The 17,081-nt window shown below is 39.5% G+C and overlaps 1 protein-coding gene across 12 annotated transcripts in view; it reads left to right on the top strand.

Annotated features, from left to right (window-relative positions):
* Positions 1 to 17,081, top strand: part of KIF21A (kinesin family member 21A) — a 94,998-nt gene that overhangs the window by 73,928 nt on the left and 3,989 nt on the right. For 5 of the 12 annotated variants that reach the window (XM_087722181.1, XM_087722182.1, XM_087722180.1 and 2 more), the window contains 11 exons: positions 150 to 210; positions 1,777 to 1,831; positions 3,356 to 3,573; positions 5,495 to 5,608; positions 6,222 to 6,350; positions 7,731 to 7,769; positions 10,893 to 11,026; positions 11,933 to 12,113; positions 13,598 to 13,762; positions 15,254 to 15,371; positions 15,935 to 16,105. In XM_087722181.1, the coding sequence (XP_087578307.1) occupies positions 150 to 210; positions 1,777 to 1,831; positions 3,356 to 3,573; positions 5,495 to 5,608; positions 6,222 to 6,350; positions 7,731 to 7,769; positions 10,893 to 11,026; positions 11,933 to 12,113; positions 13,598 to 13,762; positions 15,254 to 15,371; positions 15,935 to 16,105 (1,385 nt within the window). The remainder of the gene's footprint in view (positions 1 to 149; positions 211 to 1,776; positions 1,832 to 3,355; positions 3,574 to 5,494; positions 5,609 to 6,221; positions 6,351 to 7,730; positions 7,770 to 10,892; positions 11,027 to 11,932; positions 12,114 to 13,597; positions 13,763 to 15,253; positions 15,372 to 15,934; positions 16,106 to 17,081) is intronic. The other 7 variants (XM_087722184.1, XM_087722187.1, XM_087722186.1 and 4 more) reach the window with 3 other exon arrangements.

Here is a 17,081-nt window from a genome sequence, read left to right as displayed (position 1 = left end):
ATTTTAAGTAAAAAGCGTTATTAGAATATTATACAATACTAATTTTTCTCCCTCTGATCTTTAGATAGCATGAAAAATCCTTACAACAGATATATATTTTGTTGATTTGAAATTGACTAACAAACATAATGATTTTGAAAATTTTCTAGAAAACATGGAAGACAGTACTGATGAAGATGCTCCTTTGAATAGCCCTGGGGCTGAAGGAAGGTGAGATCAGTGGAAACTATGCTCATTGTATTTTTAATGTAACCTTTCTCAGTATGTTCTTGAACAGATTCTATAGAAAATAAATAGTAAGCAAAGGGGAACAACAAAGCTGTTGTTATAGATTGTTAGCCCATATATTTCCATGAACTTTTTCTTTAAATGTAAGAACATGGCTTAGTTTGTATCTAAAAATCATGGCAACCGGACCAAATGTTCTTGAAATGGAGGTGTTTCCTTATTCATCCAAGTAACTTCTTCAGTCAAAATGAACATTTGGGTAGACAGGGAGTCAGAGAGTCTTTGGAATGAACTAACTCTTGCTATACAGATTGCAGGGGGTTTCTCCCCAAAATGAAAAATAGATATTTTTGGTCTGGATGATTGAGTCTTCATTTACATATAGCTTACTTGAGTTCTTGAAGATCTACTTTTATATACACATTGTCACACATACACATATGCATATATGTATGTATGTGAACAGGGATGGGATTCAAAGATTTTAACAACTGGTTGTCTGCCCGGTTGCTGGGTGGGCGTGGCCTACTCAGCCTGCTGCACCGTGGTGGGGGAGGGGAAATTTTCACCCTCCCCAGGCTCTGGAAGCTTCCTTGAGCCTTGGGAGGGCGAAAACAGCCTCTCCTGGGTTCTGGAGGCCCCCCAGAGGCCAGAAACAGGCCCGTTTCTGAACTTCTGGGAGGCCCATTTTTTGCCCTCCCAGAGCCTCCGCGCCGGCCTTGCACTTACCTGGCATCCAAAACGGGGAGACTCCTGGGAGAGGGGGGGTGGGATGGGAGGGGCCAGCCAGTCCTTGCAACTAGCGGTTCAGCGAACCAGATGTAAAATTAGCATCTGGTTCTCCCAAACCAGTCCGAACTGGCTGAATCTCACTCCTGTATGTATATCAATACATATGAGGTCTGGATACATCTCAGTCACGCAGATATCTGGATGAAAACAAATTATAAACCCAGAATCGGCACTTAGGGCTAATTTTCTCCTTGTTAGTCCGTGTGGGGACCCAGATTGTTGGGGACAATATGCTGACTCTATAAACTGCTTAGAGAGGACTGTAAAGCACTTTGAAGTGGTATATGAGCCTTAGTGCTATTACAAAAATGTAGATAAATACAACATTTTGAATCATAACACACATTCAGTCATAACTTTTGTGGGGGGAGCCTTTCATGTGTTGAATATCTGTATATCCTATCACACAAGTAATGACGGGAAGAAAAACTATATTAGAGTAAGAACATGTTTATGGGATAATAGTCGAAGGATGAGCATATATGTCAGATCTGACATCCAGCCTTCCAGAAGATTTTAAAAGTGGGCTTTTCCCACAGTGCATTGGGATTGAATGAGGCTGGAGCATGTTGCTTTAGGACAATGTGAATTGGCTTTTTGGATGGTATTTTTTATTGTTTCTATATTATTATTGCTATTATTGTGGACCGTCCAAAGTTATGGCACAAAAGATGAATGGCCACATAAGTTTCAAATTTACAATAGGAGGTGGGGTATCATGAGATCTTAGCACTAAATGTATGTTTTTATTTGCAGTTCTTTATCTTCAGATCTTATGAAACTTTGTAGTGAAGTCAAGCCTAAAAATAAGGTAAGCTATGACCAATAGCATGATAAAGGTTAAAGAACTCATATTAAATTAAACTTGTAATGTCAAAACCTGGTTTTTGGCAACAATAGAGAAATGGCTTGATACTATATTTGGCTAGGGGGCGGTGTCAGAGGTGGTATTCAGCCAGTTGTCTCCGGTTCAGGCGAACCGGTAGCAGCCGCTGCAGGTGGCTCCGCCCACCCGCCCCTACGTAATGCGTGAGCATTGCGCATGCGCAGAAGGCAGTGCACATGCGCAGACGCAGCATGTGCACTCACATTTGCGAACCGGGTGGGAAGGTAAGTGAATCTGACTACTTGGAGGGGTGGGGGTGTTTCCCATCTAGGCTATGCTTAGGGATTTCCCGATCACATCCAGAATCAATTTTGCTTAAGTTTTCAAAAGTCCATCAAGATCAATTAGTTTCTGGCTCCTGCTGCCGTCAATAGTATGGCAGAATTTGAGATAGCAGTGCCATCATTCTGTACAAACAGGGTGTCTTCAGCTCATTTCCAGCCTTTGAAACTGCTCAGATTCAGAATGCTAGAAGGGGAGAGATGATCTCTTTTTGATGGCAATTTTTTCTAGTTTTTTCTTACAAGTTTTCTTCCAGGTTTTTCTAGTTTTTTCATGATTTGATTGATTGACTAAAACCTGGAAGAAAATGAGAGAGTTTTTTCGTTCAGAGTGTTTTTGTCTTTGTGCTTTCTAGGTTGACATTGGGATCAGAAGAATGTAAGAATAACCTTACCTTCGCAGAATTATAGCCCATTATCCCTACTAGCGATCAGCAAACCATGAATGGAACTAGTTGCATAATTGTACTAGTTACAGACAGTAGCTGCTTTTGTCAGCATAGATAAGTAGGAATAATTTTATTTATTCCAAGGTGGCGCAGTGGTTAAATGCAGCACTGCAGGCTACTGCTAGATCAGCAGTTCAGCGGTTCAAATCTCACCGGCTCAGGGTTGACTCAGCCTTCCATCCTTCCGAGGTGGGTAAAATGAGGACCCGGATTGTTGGGGGCAATATGCTGACTCTCTGTAAACCGCTTAGAGAGGCCTGAAAGGCCTATGAAGCGGTATATAAGTCTACTGCTATTGCTATTGCTATTTTAGGACCAAGTAAATGATATCGTTCTATCTTCATTTCAAACCATTCTGTAAGTCCTGGAAAAGAATAGATTGTGTTACTGCCATGAGGACAAATCTATGGCACACGTACCAGAAGTGGCACACACAGCCATCTCTTTGGGCATGTGAGCTGTCACCCTTTGCTCTTTCGGGTTCTGGTGCACCGGCCAGCTGGTCTTCACGCGTGTATGCTCACCAGGAACTGGAGGACTAGGTAGCCGGTGCACATGCACATTACGGAAACCAGAAGAGCAAAAACACCGTACGCGCATGTGCACCCGGGGAGGGGCTGATCTTCTGGTTTCCGGCGTGTGCACGCTCCCGTTTTGGCACTTGGTCCCGAAAAGGTTCGCCAACACTGTATTGTTCTTTCTTTTCCAATCTGTTTCAGGCACGCCGTCGGACAACAACCCAGATGGAACTGCTTTATGCTGATAGTGGTGATTTAACATCAGATGTCAGTGCTGGAGAGTCGGCTGTGTCGAGTCCCCTTACGTTGGTTGCAGAAGCTCAAGAAAGTGGCATGGATTCGGACACGAAAGAACCTTCTGCCAGAGACAGAGAGGCCCTCCTGTTGCCGTCACCCTTGTCTTCTAAGGCTGCCAGCATGTAAGATATGTACAGTGCACCAATTCCCTGTTGGCTCATTAAAATTTTAAGCAAGAGGTTTTCTGCCTAGTTGCTGTGTGGGCGTAGCCATAATGGGGCGTGCCCTAGTTGGCCTATACCACGGGGTGTGTGTGTGTGTTTTTGCCTTCCCCGAGCTGTGGAGGCCCTCTTTCCGAACTTCCGGTAGGCCCATTTTTCACCCTCCCCGAGCCTCTGCACACCTCTGCACATAACCTGCATCCAAACAGGCCACATGGGGACTCCTGGGAGAGGGGAGGGACCATCTGGGTGGGGCCAGCCAGGAATGGGCTGTGGATGATATTCCCCAGAAATAAGACTTGGTGCCTTTTTGGTGGCAAAGATAAATAAGACAGGGTCTTATTTTGGGGGAAACACAGTATATAAAGTTCAACGATGGTTAACAATATTGGTAAAGGATACCTGGGGTTTTTTTTGCATAGCGAGAATCCTCTATAAAAGGGTTCCTCTCGAAATTTCTTTGAAGGAGCTACTCTTAACTTGCAGCCCTGATTAATATATTGGAACTACAACTCCTATAAGTCGCAGCCCGTGTAGTAACGGCCCATGTGGATTAAGAAATCCAAATCGGGTCCCTAAACTTTTTTGCTATCTTACCTCTCTTGAGCGTAATCTTAATTTTCACACCTTTCCTAAAAAAATCCAAATGCCAGAATGAACACAAATGAACAATGAAAGCAACACAATGAAACTTGGGGAAAGTCGGATTTATTATAACAACGTACAACTAAAAGGTTCTTCGTACCTGCCCTGGACTCTGTCTGTGCCTCTCCAAAGAAAGTACATCTCACTGTTTTGGAAAGCCTGATCCAAAAATCCTTGATACAGGGGTGAAATCGGCCTGGTCCATAGGGACAATTGTTGTTGGCTCTGTGAACCAGTAGTAAAAAAAAAGCTACCGACGATCGCGCGGCTCAGCTGGGAGCAGCGCGATCGTCGGAAGCTCTTTTTCTGCTTTTAAAGCATTTTTTTCCCTGCCAGTTTGGGCAAATAAGCAGGAAAAAAATGCTTTAAAAAGCGAAAAAAAGAGCTGCTGACGGCTCAGCTTTGAGACACACAATCCTCAGAAGCTCCCCCACCCCCATCCCCGCCCTCCACTTTTTAAAGCATTTTTTCCTGCCTATTCGCCCAAACCAGCAGGAAAAAAATGCTTTATAAAGTGAAAACAGTTGGCCACGCCCACCCAGTCACATGACCCCACCACCAACAAGCCACGCCCACAAACCGGTGGCAAAAAACGTTACATTTACCCACTGCCTTGATATGACACCTTTAAGAATAACCTAGGTGTTTGCATTCAAGCACATTCACCCTTGGAAACTGTTTATATTTATCTACCTGCTTACAGTTGAGTTAAGCTGCCTATCCCATTCTGAGTGGCTTATAATACCGTGTTTCCCCCAAAATATAACCCACCCCAAAAAGAAGCCGGAGCTCTGTTATCGACTGCAGAGGCTTTTTGGAAAGCCAAAAAGGCAAAACGGAAGCCAGGGGGCACTGCATGCATCAATCCAGAGCCCATTTCTCAGCTGCAGAGGACTTTCTGGAAGGCTCTGACGGCAAAACAGAGGTTGGGGGTGGTGCATGTGAATGGCGGCAAGTGGCCGCAGAAGAAGTGGGCGGGGCTGTTGGTACCGCTGCCATGAGGTGAGTCAGTAATTAGACCCTCCCGAAAAGAAGCCCTAGCTATTTTTCGGGGGTCAAAAGAAAATAAGACTGGGTCTTCTTTTCAGGGAAATACGGTAGTATATAAAAAAATACGTATCTTGCAATTACTGAAAATATTTTTTTACAAATCCGGTGACGCTTTGTCAACTAACTGATAATCGCAGCCACTGAATTACGATTGTCTACCCAAGTTTTCTTTTTCTTTTTATGATAGGTCCAAACAATTATCATCTCCAACAGACAAAAAAATACCAGAACCTTCACCTGGATCAAAGAGAAAAAACTATGATAAATCTGTAGATAAGACAAAGTCAAAAGAACAAAAACAGTAAGATGCTTTACTTTAAAGGTTGATTTTATTGACTTTAGTGTTGTTGAGAAATTGAGAGTGATTTTGCTTTGTTGAAGAAAGCTGACTTGGTAACTCTCCTTCTGCACCTCGCTTAATGGCCCACCGAAAAGTGGTGTGTAAACTTCATTAATGTTGACTACTTCTTATTGAGGGTTCTCAATCTTGAACCGATGTTTTCCATTGTAAAGCTCTCTTATTTACATTTTTTCCCTATGCATAGGCTTCGTTTTAAGTTGTTATACTGCCATCTTGTGGTGGTTTGTTTTATAATCTTTACGTTCTACCAGAGGAGCTTGCAGTAAACATTACTAAATGAAAGGCATCAGTGACCTAGTCCCTGGCATACTTTCTTAATTTTAAGCCAGTGTTTCTCAACCTTGGCAACTTGAAGATGTCCGGACTTCAACTCCCAGAATTCCCCAGCCAGCATTCGCTGGCTGGGGAATTCTGGGAGTTGAAGTCCAGACATCTTCAAGTTGCCAAGGTTGAGAAACACTGTTTTAAGCTCTTTATTTCATTTGCTTTTATTTTTTTTATTTTTTATTTATTATTTGCAATTGGTTTTTAATGTTTAATTTTTTTCTTGTAGCTCAGATTCTGGAACTTCAGAGGCTAGTCTCTCACCTCCTCCTTCCCCACCAAGCCGGCCCCGTAATGAACTGAATGTTTTTAACCGTCTTACTGTTTCTCAGGGAAGCCCATCAGTTCAGAAGGATAAGTAAGTCACAAGGACCCACCTCCCCACAGCAGTGATGGTACCCAAAGCGCATGTGAGCCTTCAACAGAGCTTCAGAATGCTTTGGCTGTGGCCATCTCATGCTAAGAGCTCAAAAAAAAAAAAAAGCTCATTTGTTGCTTCCACGCTCTTTAAAATATTATAAAACATTCCTAATTACCTAAACATTTCCTGCTGAAATATACATAAATTTATACTTATGCCTGTGTGAAAATATTTTTTCCTGCGATCTCCAAAGAGCCAGTTTTTCATTTAAACGTTTTTCAGGCATGGGAATAATCTGTGAGTTTCTGTACTGTTGAATGCTGCAGTGGCCAGCATTCATATAATTATTGCATTGCAATATAATGCAATCTGCACTCTCAGAAACCACACTTTGAGGGTAAAGGAAGAACTAGAAATATCAACTAGAGGAAATTTCAGTACTTGCTTTGTGCAGTATTTTTTTTTTCCAGTGGTAGTCATTTGAATTCATCCAGATTCTTTATTGCAAGCGTGCTGCACTTTCGCAGCTAATATATAGTGTTTAATTTTTATGTTTTTAGCAGTAGTATTGAGGGCATTTTTTCCCCTTTATTTCTTGTCTGGTCTTCCTATGCTTTATCTTTAATTAATGTCTCCCCCCTCCCAAATCTGTGATTCGCTATACATGTTTCTAACAGTTGTTATAATCCACTGAGATCTTTTAGCCTATGCTTGGAACGATTTTATACTAGCGAAAAGAAATAGCTGTTCTCTATATAGTGTTAATTATTACAATTGGACATAAGGGTATACAAGAACTATTGATCTGTTTTGAGCTTTCATAATTGTTTCTCCAACATCAACTGATCGATTGTGTTGAGGAATGCAAGTATCTTCAACTGTTAAATATATATTGATATATTCTTTAACATCGGGCTATTTTTAAAGGATTGCAAGCATGTGACTGCCTCGATTCAAAAGAAGAAAGCACAAAGGGTTAATTTCTTAACAGCAATTACGATTTTGACTGCAATTGCAAAACTGATCCTTGTCAATCCCCGCCCGATGCATGTATAAATGAACAAAAAGGCAGAAAGCTACATGTTAAATTCAGTCATTTTATCAAAGTTCTGTCCCCCAGCTTTTGTAAAGAATGAATCAAGGAAGCTGGAGATGGTTTATAGAAAACCTGTTTGATAGAAGCTCCATTTTCCCCGGTGAAAAAGAGTTTTCTGCATATTCTTCCATCGTTATCAAACCTGGCTAGGCCTGTTTAGGTGTTAGTTTACACGTTGTTTTTTCTACCTTTTCGTAACAATGCTGTTTCCCCCACCCTCCTTTCTTTATTCTGATGATTTCTATAATCTTTCTTCATAATCTTACTACTGTTTATTGTAGGTCTGATGAAAGTGATTCTTCTCTGTCGGAGGTACACAGGTACTTTTGTATTCCTCCTTTCCATCTTCTGGACTCTTAGTGTTACGCTTAATATTTTTTACTTGCAGTTCCTAAATTAACTAACTAAACATTTTTGCATGATTAAAAAAAAAAATTCCATGCTCCTCAAAATGTTCATATGTCTCTTGGATCATTTTTTTTCTGAAGCATTCTTATTCTGTTTGGTTTTTAAAACAATATATCTCTAGCATGTGCACTAATTTCTCTTTGGAAATCGTGTCCGGGTGGTGTGCCTGTTTTTCCTTATGTCTTTCTCTTCATCTTTTAATAAACTCATGGCAAACACTCTCAATTTGCTTTGTTGAAAGTGACAGGCTGTAATGAACTAGGTAGGAAAGACACATTTTCATTTTACATTCACATACATTCACAACCGTTCTTAAATCTTAAAGGTGCTATAAAAGCAGTCCATCTCTAAGGGAAATGTGTGCCCATCGAAGTAGAGGGAATAGAAATTATCAATAATCACACAAGCATTTGTCAATCTTAAACCTTCAGCTTAGGACAAAAATAACCCCTGCAACCAATTCTCAATACAGGAGACTAGGATATAACTAAAAGTCGAGGAATTTCTGAATCAACATGTTGCAAATTAGAAATTATGTATAAGGATTTTCTTTAACTGCCCGGCATTTAAATTGTGCTTTCATTTATAGAATGAAGTAACAAGTAATATTTTTCAGGTAATAGAACACTGTTGAATACTTAGAACATATTCTAATTGTTTCTTCATTCATTGTTACTGAGTTTGTCTGCATCTTTTGGTACATAGACCTCTATTTCTATATATCTTTAGCCCATTTGGACAAATTCCTGGCACATTTAATTCCTTTTTTAGAAAAATGGAATGAGTATCAGTTAAGCTTGTTTTTATTTTATTGGAGATTTCTGATACAACATACACGTTTTTTTCTTAAATAGTTTCTATCTTCCTTGCTTGCAATCCAACTTTTACTGACTGACTTCATTCTGTCTTTATTGCCTGTTTTCACTCTTCACTTTCTAGTTATCTTAAAATAAATATATATACACACCATATATATATATACATCAGATATATGTTTTGTGTGTAAATAAAAATTTGCAGGCACATTATATAGCCTGCAAATTTTTATTCACACATAAAGCACCTATATTTGAAAGATACAAAAAGTCTAAACCATTTACTATTTAAACATCCATTTTTTTTAGAAATAGAAGAGCTTGAAGGCTCTTATTAACACTTTAAGTTTTTTCCTATGGTCTTTATTGCCTTTTTCTTGGTACAACAATTATAGTTATATTCCTTAAGCAGGTATAAAACTATACATGCTTCAATTATATTCTAGTCTTCTAATCTATAACTTATACAGCAGAAAGATTTTTGATATTTCCTAAGACTTAATTTAATCTACATAACTCTTTTCTTTTATTATCTATATATTATACATTAGCATTTTAATAAATAAGTTCTTTCAGATCTCCTATGGTTATATTCAAAGCGAGTCTACAGAGTATAGGAATGTCGACTTCTGTACTTCTTCGCTTTATAATTTAGATTTCAGATTTCACATCTTGAAAATGTAGTATTGGCTCTGCTTTAATATAATCTCAGGGATAGTGATTTGTCGATCGATATGAGATTAGAAGTTGTATCTGATACATCATTAAACTTACTCATTTTCCCTGAATCCAACCTTTAAATGTTGTCTCCTTGTCTACAGAGGTTTATAAACCTCTGATCTCCTTGAGCCAAATTTGACATGGAAAAAGTCCATGATATTTTCTTAGTGTCAGTGGAGAAGTGGTTTGCCATTGCCTTCAGCTTTCTACACTAAACTAGAGCCCTGGGATTTCTTCACACTCTTTAATCCAAGTACTAACCGAACCTAATGCTGCTTCCTTTGTTATGAGGTTCATGCAAGTGTAGATGTGGTATCGCTCTGCTGAAAAAGCTTCTTTGATCCAGGAGCTTATAGAGTAATTTTCTTCGAAACTCCCTTGCTGCGCTTCCATTGCCGTTTTCTGGATTTCTGGGTCAGAGTTGAGTCTTTGTAAGGCTATAGGTAGTTGAAGAATCTTTTAAATCATGCCTCTTTCCGAGAAAGTTTTGTTCCAAGAACCTTCTGCCTGTAAACTCAATGGAAGAAATTAAAATATTTCATCAATTGTTTGGGAAATCATCCAAAGATCATTCAGGGGCTTTGCAGATTATTTTGTTAGTATCATTACCAAATATGTGTGTACAATCATGAATGAAGCTGGCAAAGTATGTGTAAATGTATGTATGATCATATGTGTACTCACACATAATAAAAGCTATGATTAGATAAAGGACACCATGAGGAAGTAATACGTTTGCCCTCTCCTCTTCATTATTTTAAATAAAAATGCTAGTAAATGTTTTTGGGGAATAATTTAATTTTCCTTAGCGTAGAATATGGATTTCAATAAGTAAATAGACTGGATATAGAAAACATGCTGCCCTGTTTGGTGCAATTCAAACTCTGATTTGGCCGTATATATTTTTTAATCTGTCTCTTTAATGAAGCAACAGCAATTAACTAAGGACAGTAATTGGACCTGTCCATGGTGCTGGAAGATAGTATCTGTAAATATGTGTGCTGCTCAGAACTCTTTGGTCCATGATCAAGCTAATCTTTTCCATTGCTGTTCTCTTGGCCAAGAAGCACGGGTTGGGAAACATTCACTTGATCAAAGAGCATGGCCTGTTACATAGCCACATCAGAGTATAAATTCATAGATAGCAATAGCACTTAGACTTATATACCGCTTCCCAGTGCTTTACAGCCCTCTCTAAGCGGTTTACAGAGTCAGCCTATTGCCCCCAATAATCTGGGTCCTCATTTTACCAACCTCAGAAGGATGGAAGGCTGAGTCAACCTTGAGCCTGGTGGTGCGTTCGAACTGCCAAATTGCAGGCAGCCAGCAGAAGTAGCGTGCAGTACTGCATTGTAACCATTGGGCCACCATGGCTTGTATTCTTAATCTGAATCTTTCTGAAAGATTTCCGCTAATGCAGGGCTAGGTGGCTGGAATAGTAAAATCAGATTTAAAATTACTTGACACCATGACTAATATACGCTTCTTTTTACCATTTAGAGGCATAATCAACCCAGTTGCTTCAAAATGTGTCCGACCCTCCCCAGTTCAATGTATCTATATTGCTGAAGGTCACATGAAGGCTGTGCTTTGTGTTGATTCTACCGATGATCTTCTCTTCACTGGATCAAAAGGTTTGATGGCTTTCCATGGGGCTTATGTAGCTTTCTGAAGCCTGCTTTCAATATTGATGGGGTTACCAATGGATCATGAAATGTTCTAAGAATAACAGGTTACATTTTAAGCCTGTGTGAATCCATTTATTACATTTTAATGGAAGATTTGAAAGTCAAATCAAGGAGGCACGAAAGTTCGCAATTCAAGATTCAAGGGCAAACTGATTCAATTTGGAGCAATGTGAAATTTGGCTGGGGAAAAAATAGCTGCGAGGTATAATGGGAAGCATCATCAAAATATCAGCCTAAGTTTTTGGCAGGGCAGGATAACAATAGCGGGGATAATAAAACTTTTAGAGGACTGTATCTATAAACTCTATACCCGTGATGGCCAACCAATGGCAAGTGTGCCTAAAGTGGCACGCAAAGCCATGTCAAAAGGATATTTTAATTGCAACATCCTATAATTATATTTTACAGCCACTGAAGTTTCAATTTATTTCAAAAGGAATTTCACATGCACCACGCTACAATAACCTAACAATAAGTTATAAGATATGGAATACAGATTTGCTTTGTAAGAATATCACTATATCACTACTGTAGCCAAAGAAAGTATCCTGCTTTCTGTTTTTTAAAAAAATTGAAAATAATATTGCCTGCTCTCAATGTTTCTTTACATAGAATTTTTGCTGCCTATGTGTCTGTTCCTTTGCGTAGTATTAGTTGACTCTTTGAGCAACTTGTTAGTATAATAATTGTTGATAATTTTTAGACATTGATTTGCATTTTTTACCTATATTTACGCAATTTGTGAAACTAGCAATTCATTATGAAGCAACAAATAAACCGAAGGCATGAATGCCTGTATTGTGCAAAATAATCTAGCATGTTTTATTTGTTGTTGTTTTTCTTTCTTTTTAGATCGCACTTGTAAAGTATGGAATTTGGTTACCGGACAGGAAATCATGTCTCTGAGTGGTCACCCTAACAATGTTGTATCTGTAAAATACTGTAATTATACTAGTTTGGTGTTCACAGTCTCAACATCTTATATTAAGGTGTGGGACATCCGCGATTCTGCTAAATGTATCCGAACACTAACGTAAGTTGAGACTCTAAAAAGCAAAACCATAATCTTACTACCAACTTGCAAAGCACTTCCACGCCTGTTATTGAGTTGCCATGGGCGGAAGGGGGGAGCACATTCCACACATACCTTTGGCCAGGTTTGGATCTCATAAGTTAATTAGGGCATTTTTCGGAAACCTGACACTTACATTAATAGATTTTGCAGTAAGTGCCAAGGCAATTATAATTATGCAGAATATACAGGCTCAAAAAGAACTATTTTGTTTTCTTTAACCTTTGGGTAAATCCCGCTAAGCTGGCAAATTGAAAAATTACTTGTAAGGTATATGCAGTCTAAGGAAAAATAAAGCCATGATGCAGTATGAGAAAACAAAACCAAATTTCTATTGGCAAGGAGCTCTAAATCAACCACTTTAAACAAAGGTGACAAATTGATTTAAGTTGTAAAAAGAGAAGCATGTAATTTTTCTTCTGATTTTCCTTATGCTGCATCAGCCTCTGAATCCAAGTACATTTTGAAAGTCTTCTCAAAGCCAAGGGAGCTGGTCTTGGTTCTGCCTGAAACATTGCTCATCTTTTAAACTAGAGAGTTCAGGGCATCACAGATCATGGCGGAAACCACTAAATTAGTCCTCTTCTATCTCAAAGGAATGCGGTGGCTCAGTGGCTAAGACACTGAGCTTGTTGATCAGAAAGATCGGTGGTTCGAATCCCTAGTGCTGCGTAATGGAGCGAGCTCCCATTACTTGTCCCAGCTTCTGCCAACCTAGCAGTTCGAAAGCATGTAAAAATGCAAGTAGAAAAATAGGAACCACCTTTGTTGGGAAGGTAACAGCATTCCATGTGCCTTCAGCATTTAGTCATGCCAGTCACATGACCACAGAGATGTCTTTGGACAGTGCTGGCTCTTCGGCTTTGAAACGGAGATGAGCACCACCTCCTAGAGTCAGGAACAACTAACACATATGTGCAAGGGGAACCTTTACCTTTACCTCATCTCAAAGGGAAAAGAGAATCAATTCACATTAAATTGGGCCTCAATGTCTGCCTGATTAGAACACTCAACGTTAGCAAGATGTGTGATAAATATATTTTATTTTTGAATCAAATGTATATAGCTGCTCTCTCATTGGTGCACTAGGTGGCATGCAATAAAACAAACCTTAAATAATCCTTAAAACAATTAATATAAAATATAAAATAAGATCATGGGAGAGTGCACCCAAATCTCACACAGAACACTTCTGGGGTAGTTGTGATATTGCTTTCATTATTGCTTGTATACTTTCCAAAGTCACTTTTAGTGACATAGGCAGCTACATAAATGTGTTAATTAAATAAATAAATTGTAAGCTTTCCATTTTGAAACAATGTGCATCTAACCATCGTTTTATTGTGTTCAGCAATGGACAGATAACATTAGAACTCATTCTTTTCTTTAAAAAAAAATCTAATCTAATCTTGTCTTGTTTTGTTCTTTTCCCTTATAAAATGAAGATCTTCAGGGCAGACAATGCCAGGGGATGCTTGCTCTGGAAATACCAATAGAACTGTTACAATTCCAGCTGGTGAGAACCAGATCAATCAGATTGCCTTAAATCCAACAGGCACTTTTCTATATGCAGCTGCAGGAAACGTGGTCAGAATGTGGGACCTGAAGAGGTAATGTTTCCAAATTATTTACTCACCATGCTGGAGCATTGCAGTTCTTGGTGCCCAAATGAATTGGCAATTGTAATCTGCACTCAATTTTTTCAGTTTGGAAGCTAGTGTTCTGACCCAGGTTTCCTTAGAAAGCAAGAAGCAAAGTCTCGGTCACGACAAAACCTCTTTTATTTACATGACTGTGAATCTCTTTCATTCACAGTCAGCAAGGCTTTAGCATACAGTCTTTCAGAGGAATGTTTATCAACACGAACCTTATCTCATTTAGAGCGCTGCCAGATAACTAGTTTCCAAACACAGGGCAAAGCAAAACTTTTGCTCTCTTATAATCCCAAACAGAACTTTCCAGACCGAATGAATGAATTGTTTCCTGGAAAATCCCACTCCCCATTCGTTCCTCTTTTGTTTCCTCTGAGGGGCCAATCACCTCCAAGTTGTGGCTTTACTCTTAAGTCGACCCTGCCTTCTTAGTAATTCTTGTCTTCTGGCAGCTCTGCTCATGCACACATTGGGAACAGGCTCCAGCTGTTCTTCTGCTTCACTGCTGTCTAGCTCCCTCTCTGCCTCTGACGCAGAGCCCTCATCTGAGCTTTCCTCAGCCCCCAAGACTGGTTCATGTTCCTTCCCAACCTCCACACTATCCAACTCCTCTGCCAACTCCACTGGCCACCGGCAGGCCAAAAAACTAGCAAGGACTAGTCACTATCAGGGTTCATTAAATATTTGTAGTGGATACCCTGATATATCATCATTTCTTCTCACAGCACAAGCACTGAATTGCAAATGCATGCGCAATATATGATTATAGTGACAATGTACGAGTATGGTGACTATATGTAAGGGTATGGATTGTCCTTCCTTTTTCTTTACAAAGAGAAAAATGTGTCCTTTTACAAAGGGGAAAATTCAAAGCCAAGAAAGATGAATAGTCTGATAAAATTATGTAAAAAACAGGATATTTAAATTTATTTTAGAAAGACAAATTCCTTTTCCATTTTTTTCAAATAATAAAGTACAGAAGTGAATTTTTCAAAAATAAATCTAAGGGAATTTCTGAAGTAAAGGACAGTCCTTTAAAATAGAGTTTGTGTAGACACTGTATATATGAGTTAAAATGCTTGATTTTTTCTCAAAACCACCATTCTTTCATAGTGATACCCAAAAAGTATCTGCTGAGGTGGGCCAAGTCTACCAACTGTACAGTTACCTCCAAGTAAACATATTAAATGCTTTACCAGCTATTCTTGTGGAAATATATTTGGTGCCTGCAGATACTCAGGGGGAGGCCAGGAATTTCTCAAAGCAGGTCATGAGAAGTGTACTCATCTTCAACAAATACTGTCGATCCAGATGATGTTACACTTGTTCGATGATTTACACCGGCCTAATATTAGTACAGTTTGAAAAAGAATTAGTTCAGATAATTTGTTTGATTTTGAAATAAGCTACTTTAAGTCTCTGAAGTATTATCTTTTGCTATTCTTCTAGATTTCAGTCTACAGGAAAACTAACTGGTCACTTGGGCCCAGTTATGTGTCTCACAGTAGATCGCATTTCTAATGGACAAGATCTCATCATTACTGGCTCCAAGGACCATTATATAAAGGTAATCTCTCATGGAATTCAGTGGAGTGGAATGTATTATTAATCTGTCTTTTACAGTTGAAAGGCTGGCCAAGCTGATATTTTCTGAGAACATTTATGAATGAAAAGTAGGAATTCCCTATTTGCATTGAAAAATCTTCAGATAGATTCTCTCATTCATTCATTCTTCAAATTTATATAGCAATCCATTTCGTGTGCGTGTGTGTGTGTGTATCCATCCATCAATCTATCCACACACACACACACACACACACACACACCATATTTTTCGGACTGTAAGATGCACCTAAATTTACAGGAGGAAAACAAGAAAAAAATAGATTTTGGCCTCCGTGTGTCACTGCATGTCGCGTTTTTGCCCTCCCAGGCCCCTAGAAGCACTCTGCAGTGCCCTCCGCACCCCATTTTTGCCAAAAATGTGCCCGTTTTTGGCCTGCAGAGTGTTTGGGGGGGTCGGGGAGAGTGAAAACGCAATGTGTGGAGGGATGCATTTCCTCATACATGTTTGCTTAATTGCTAGCCAAAACAATACTGCAGATATAAAAGTGTTTTCTTCTATTCCAGATGTTCGATATAACTGAAGGAGCTCTTGGAACTGTAAGCCCTACACACAACTTTGAACCTCCTCATTATGATGGCATTGAAGCACTTACTATTATGGGTGACAACCTTTTTAGTGGATCCAGAGATAATGGAATTAAAAAATGGGACTTGGCTCAAAAAGATCTAATTCAGGTAATATTAAAACACAAAAGGCATTATGATATTAGAACTATTGTCACAATTGTTATTAGAAAAATTATAACTAAACATGGGTTTGTCAAAAAAAGATCATGCCAGACACACCTTATTGCATTCTTTGACAAAGTAACCTCATTAGTAGTTTAGGTATGAATATAGTTTATGTATGCTTTAGTAAGGCATTTGACAAAGTAGACCACAACCTATTTCTTGGTAAGACAAAACAATGTGGGATAGACAGTACTATCCACCACACAGTGGTGGGATACGACCAGTACGTGCCAGTATGGGCGTACTGGTGCCTGCTGGGTGCACCAGGTACTATTCCAGTACGGTGCTCCAGAGGGCCCGCCTGCCCTCCTTACCTGTATTTGAGCCAATCGGGGCTTACGCGCATGGAGGGTACGGTGCCTGTGCAATGCTCCGCCGAGCAGCTGGAGCGTCGCGGATGGTAAGTACGCATGCACGCGTGTTGCGCCCGTGCATGTGATGGATGCCCGGCCCCGTTGCACCGTACCAGTTGCAATGGGATCCGGAAGCCACCACTGCCACCAGACCATTATTGGCTGACCAGCTACATTCAACATGTAGCCCTCAGTGGAACCACCTCTGCATGGAGGAAACATGCATGCAGGTGGGTAACTCAAGGTTCATAAATGATCTAGATCAGTGGTTCTCAACCTGTGGGTCAGGACACCTTTGGGGGTCGAACGACCCTTTCACAAGGGTCGCCTAAGACCATTGGAAAAAGCATATTTTCAAAAAAATACGGAAAACATAAAATAATTTTATGGTTGGGGGTCACCACAACATGAGGAACTATATTAAAGGGTTGCGGCATTAGGAAGGTTGAGATAACTAGAAAGTGAAGATAAAAGGATAGAAGAGAAATTCATCAAATTTGCAGACAACAGAAACTTGGGGGGAATAGTCAACAGTTTAAAAGATAGGCTCAAGATTCAGAAGGATC

Source organism: Thamnophis sirtalis, unplaced genomic scaffold (genome assembly GCF_051295495.1).
Source record: "Thamnophis sirtalis isolate CommonGarterSnake01/CBP01778 unplaced genomic scaffold, rThaSir2_p1.2 scaffold_9, whole genome shotgun sequence".
In the NCBI taxonomy this organism is placed as follows: Eukaryota; Metazoa; Chordata; class Lepidosauria; order Squamata; family Natricidae; genus Thamnophis; species Thamnophis sirtalis.
The sequence above is the reverse complement of the archived record's forward strand: the minus strand, read 5'-3'. Positions and strand labels throughout refer to the sequence as shown.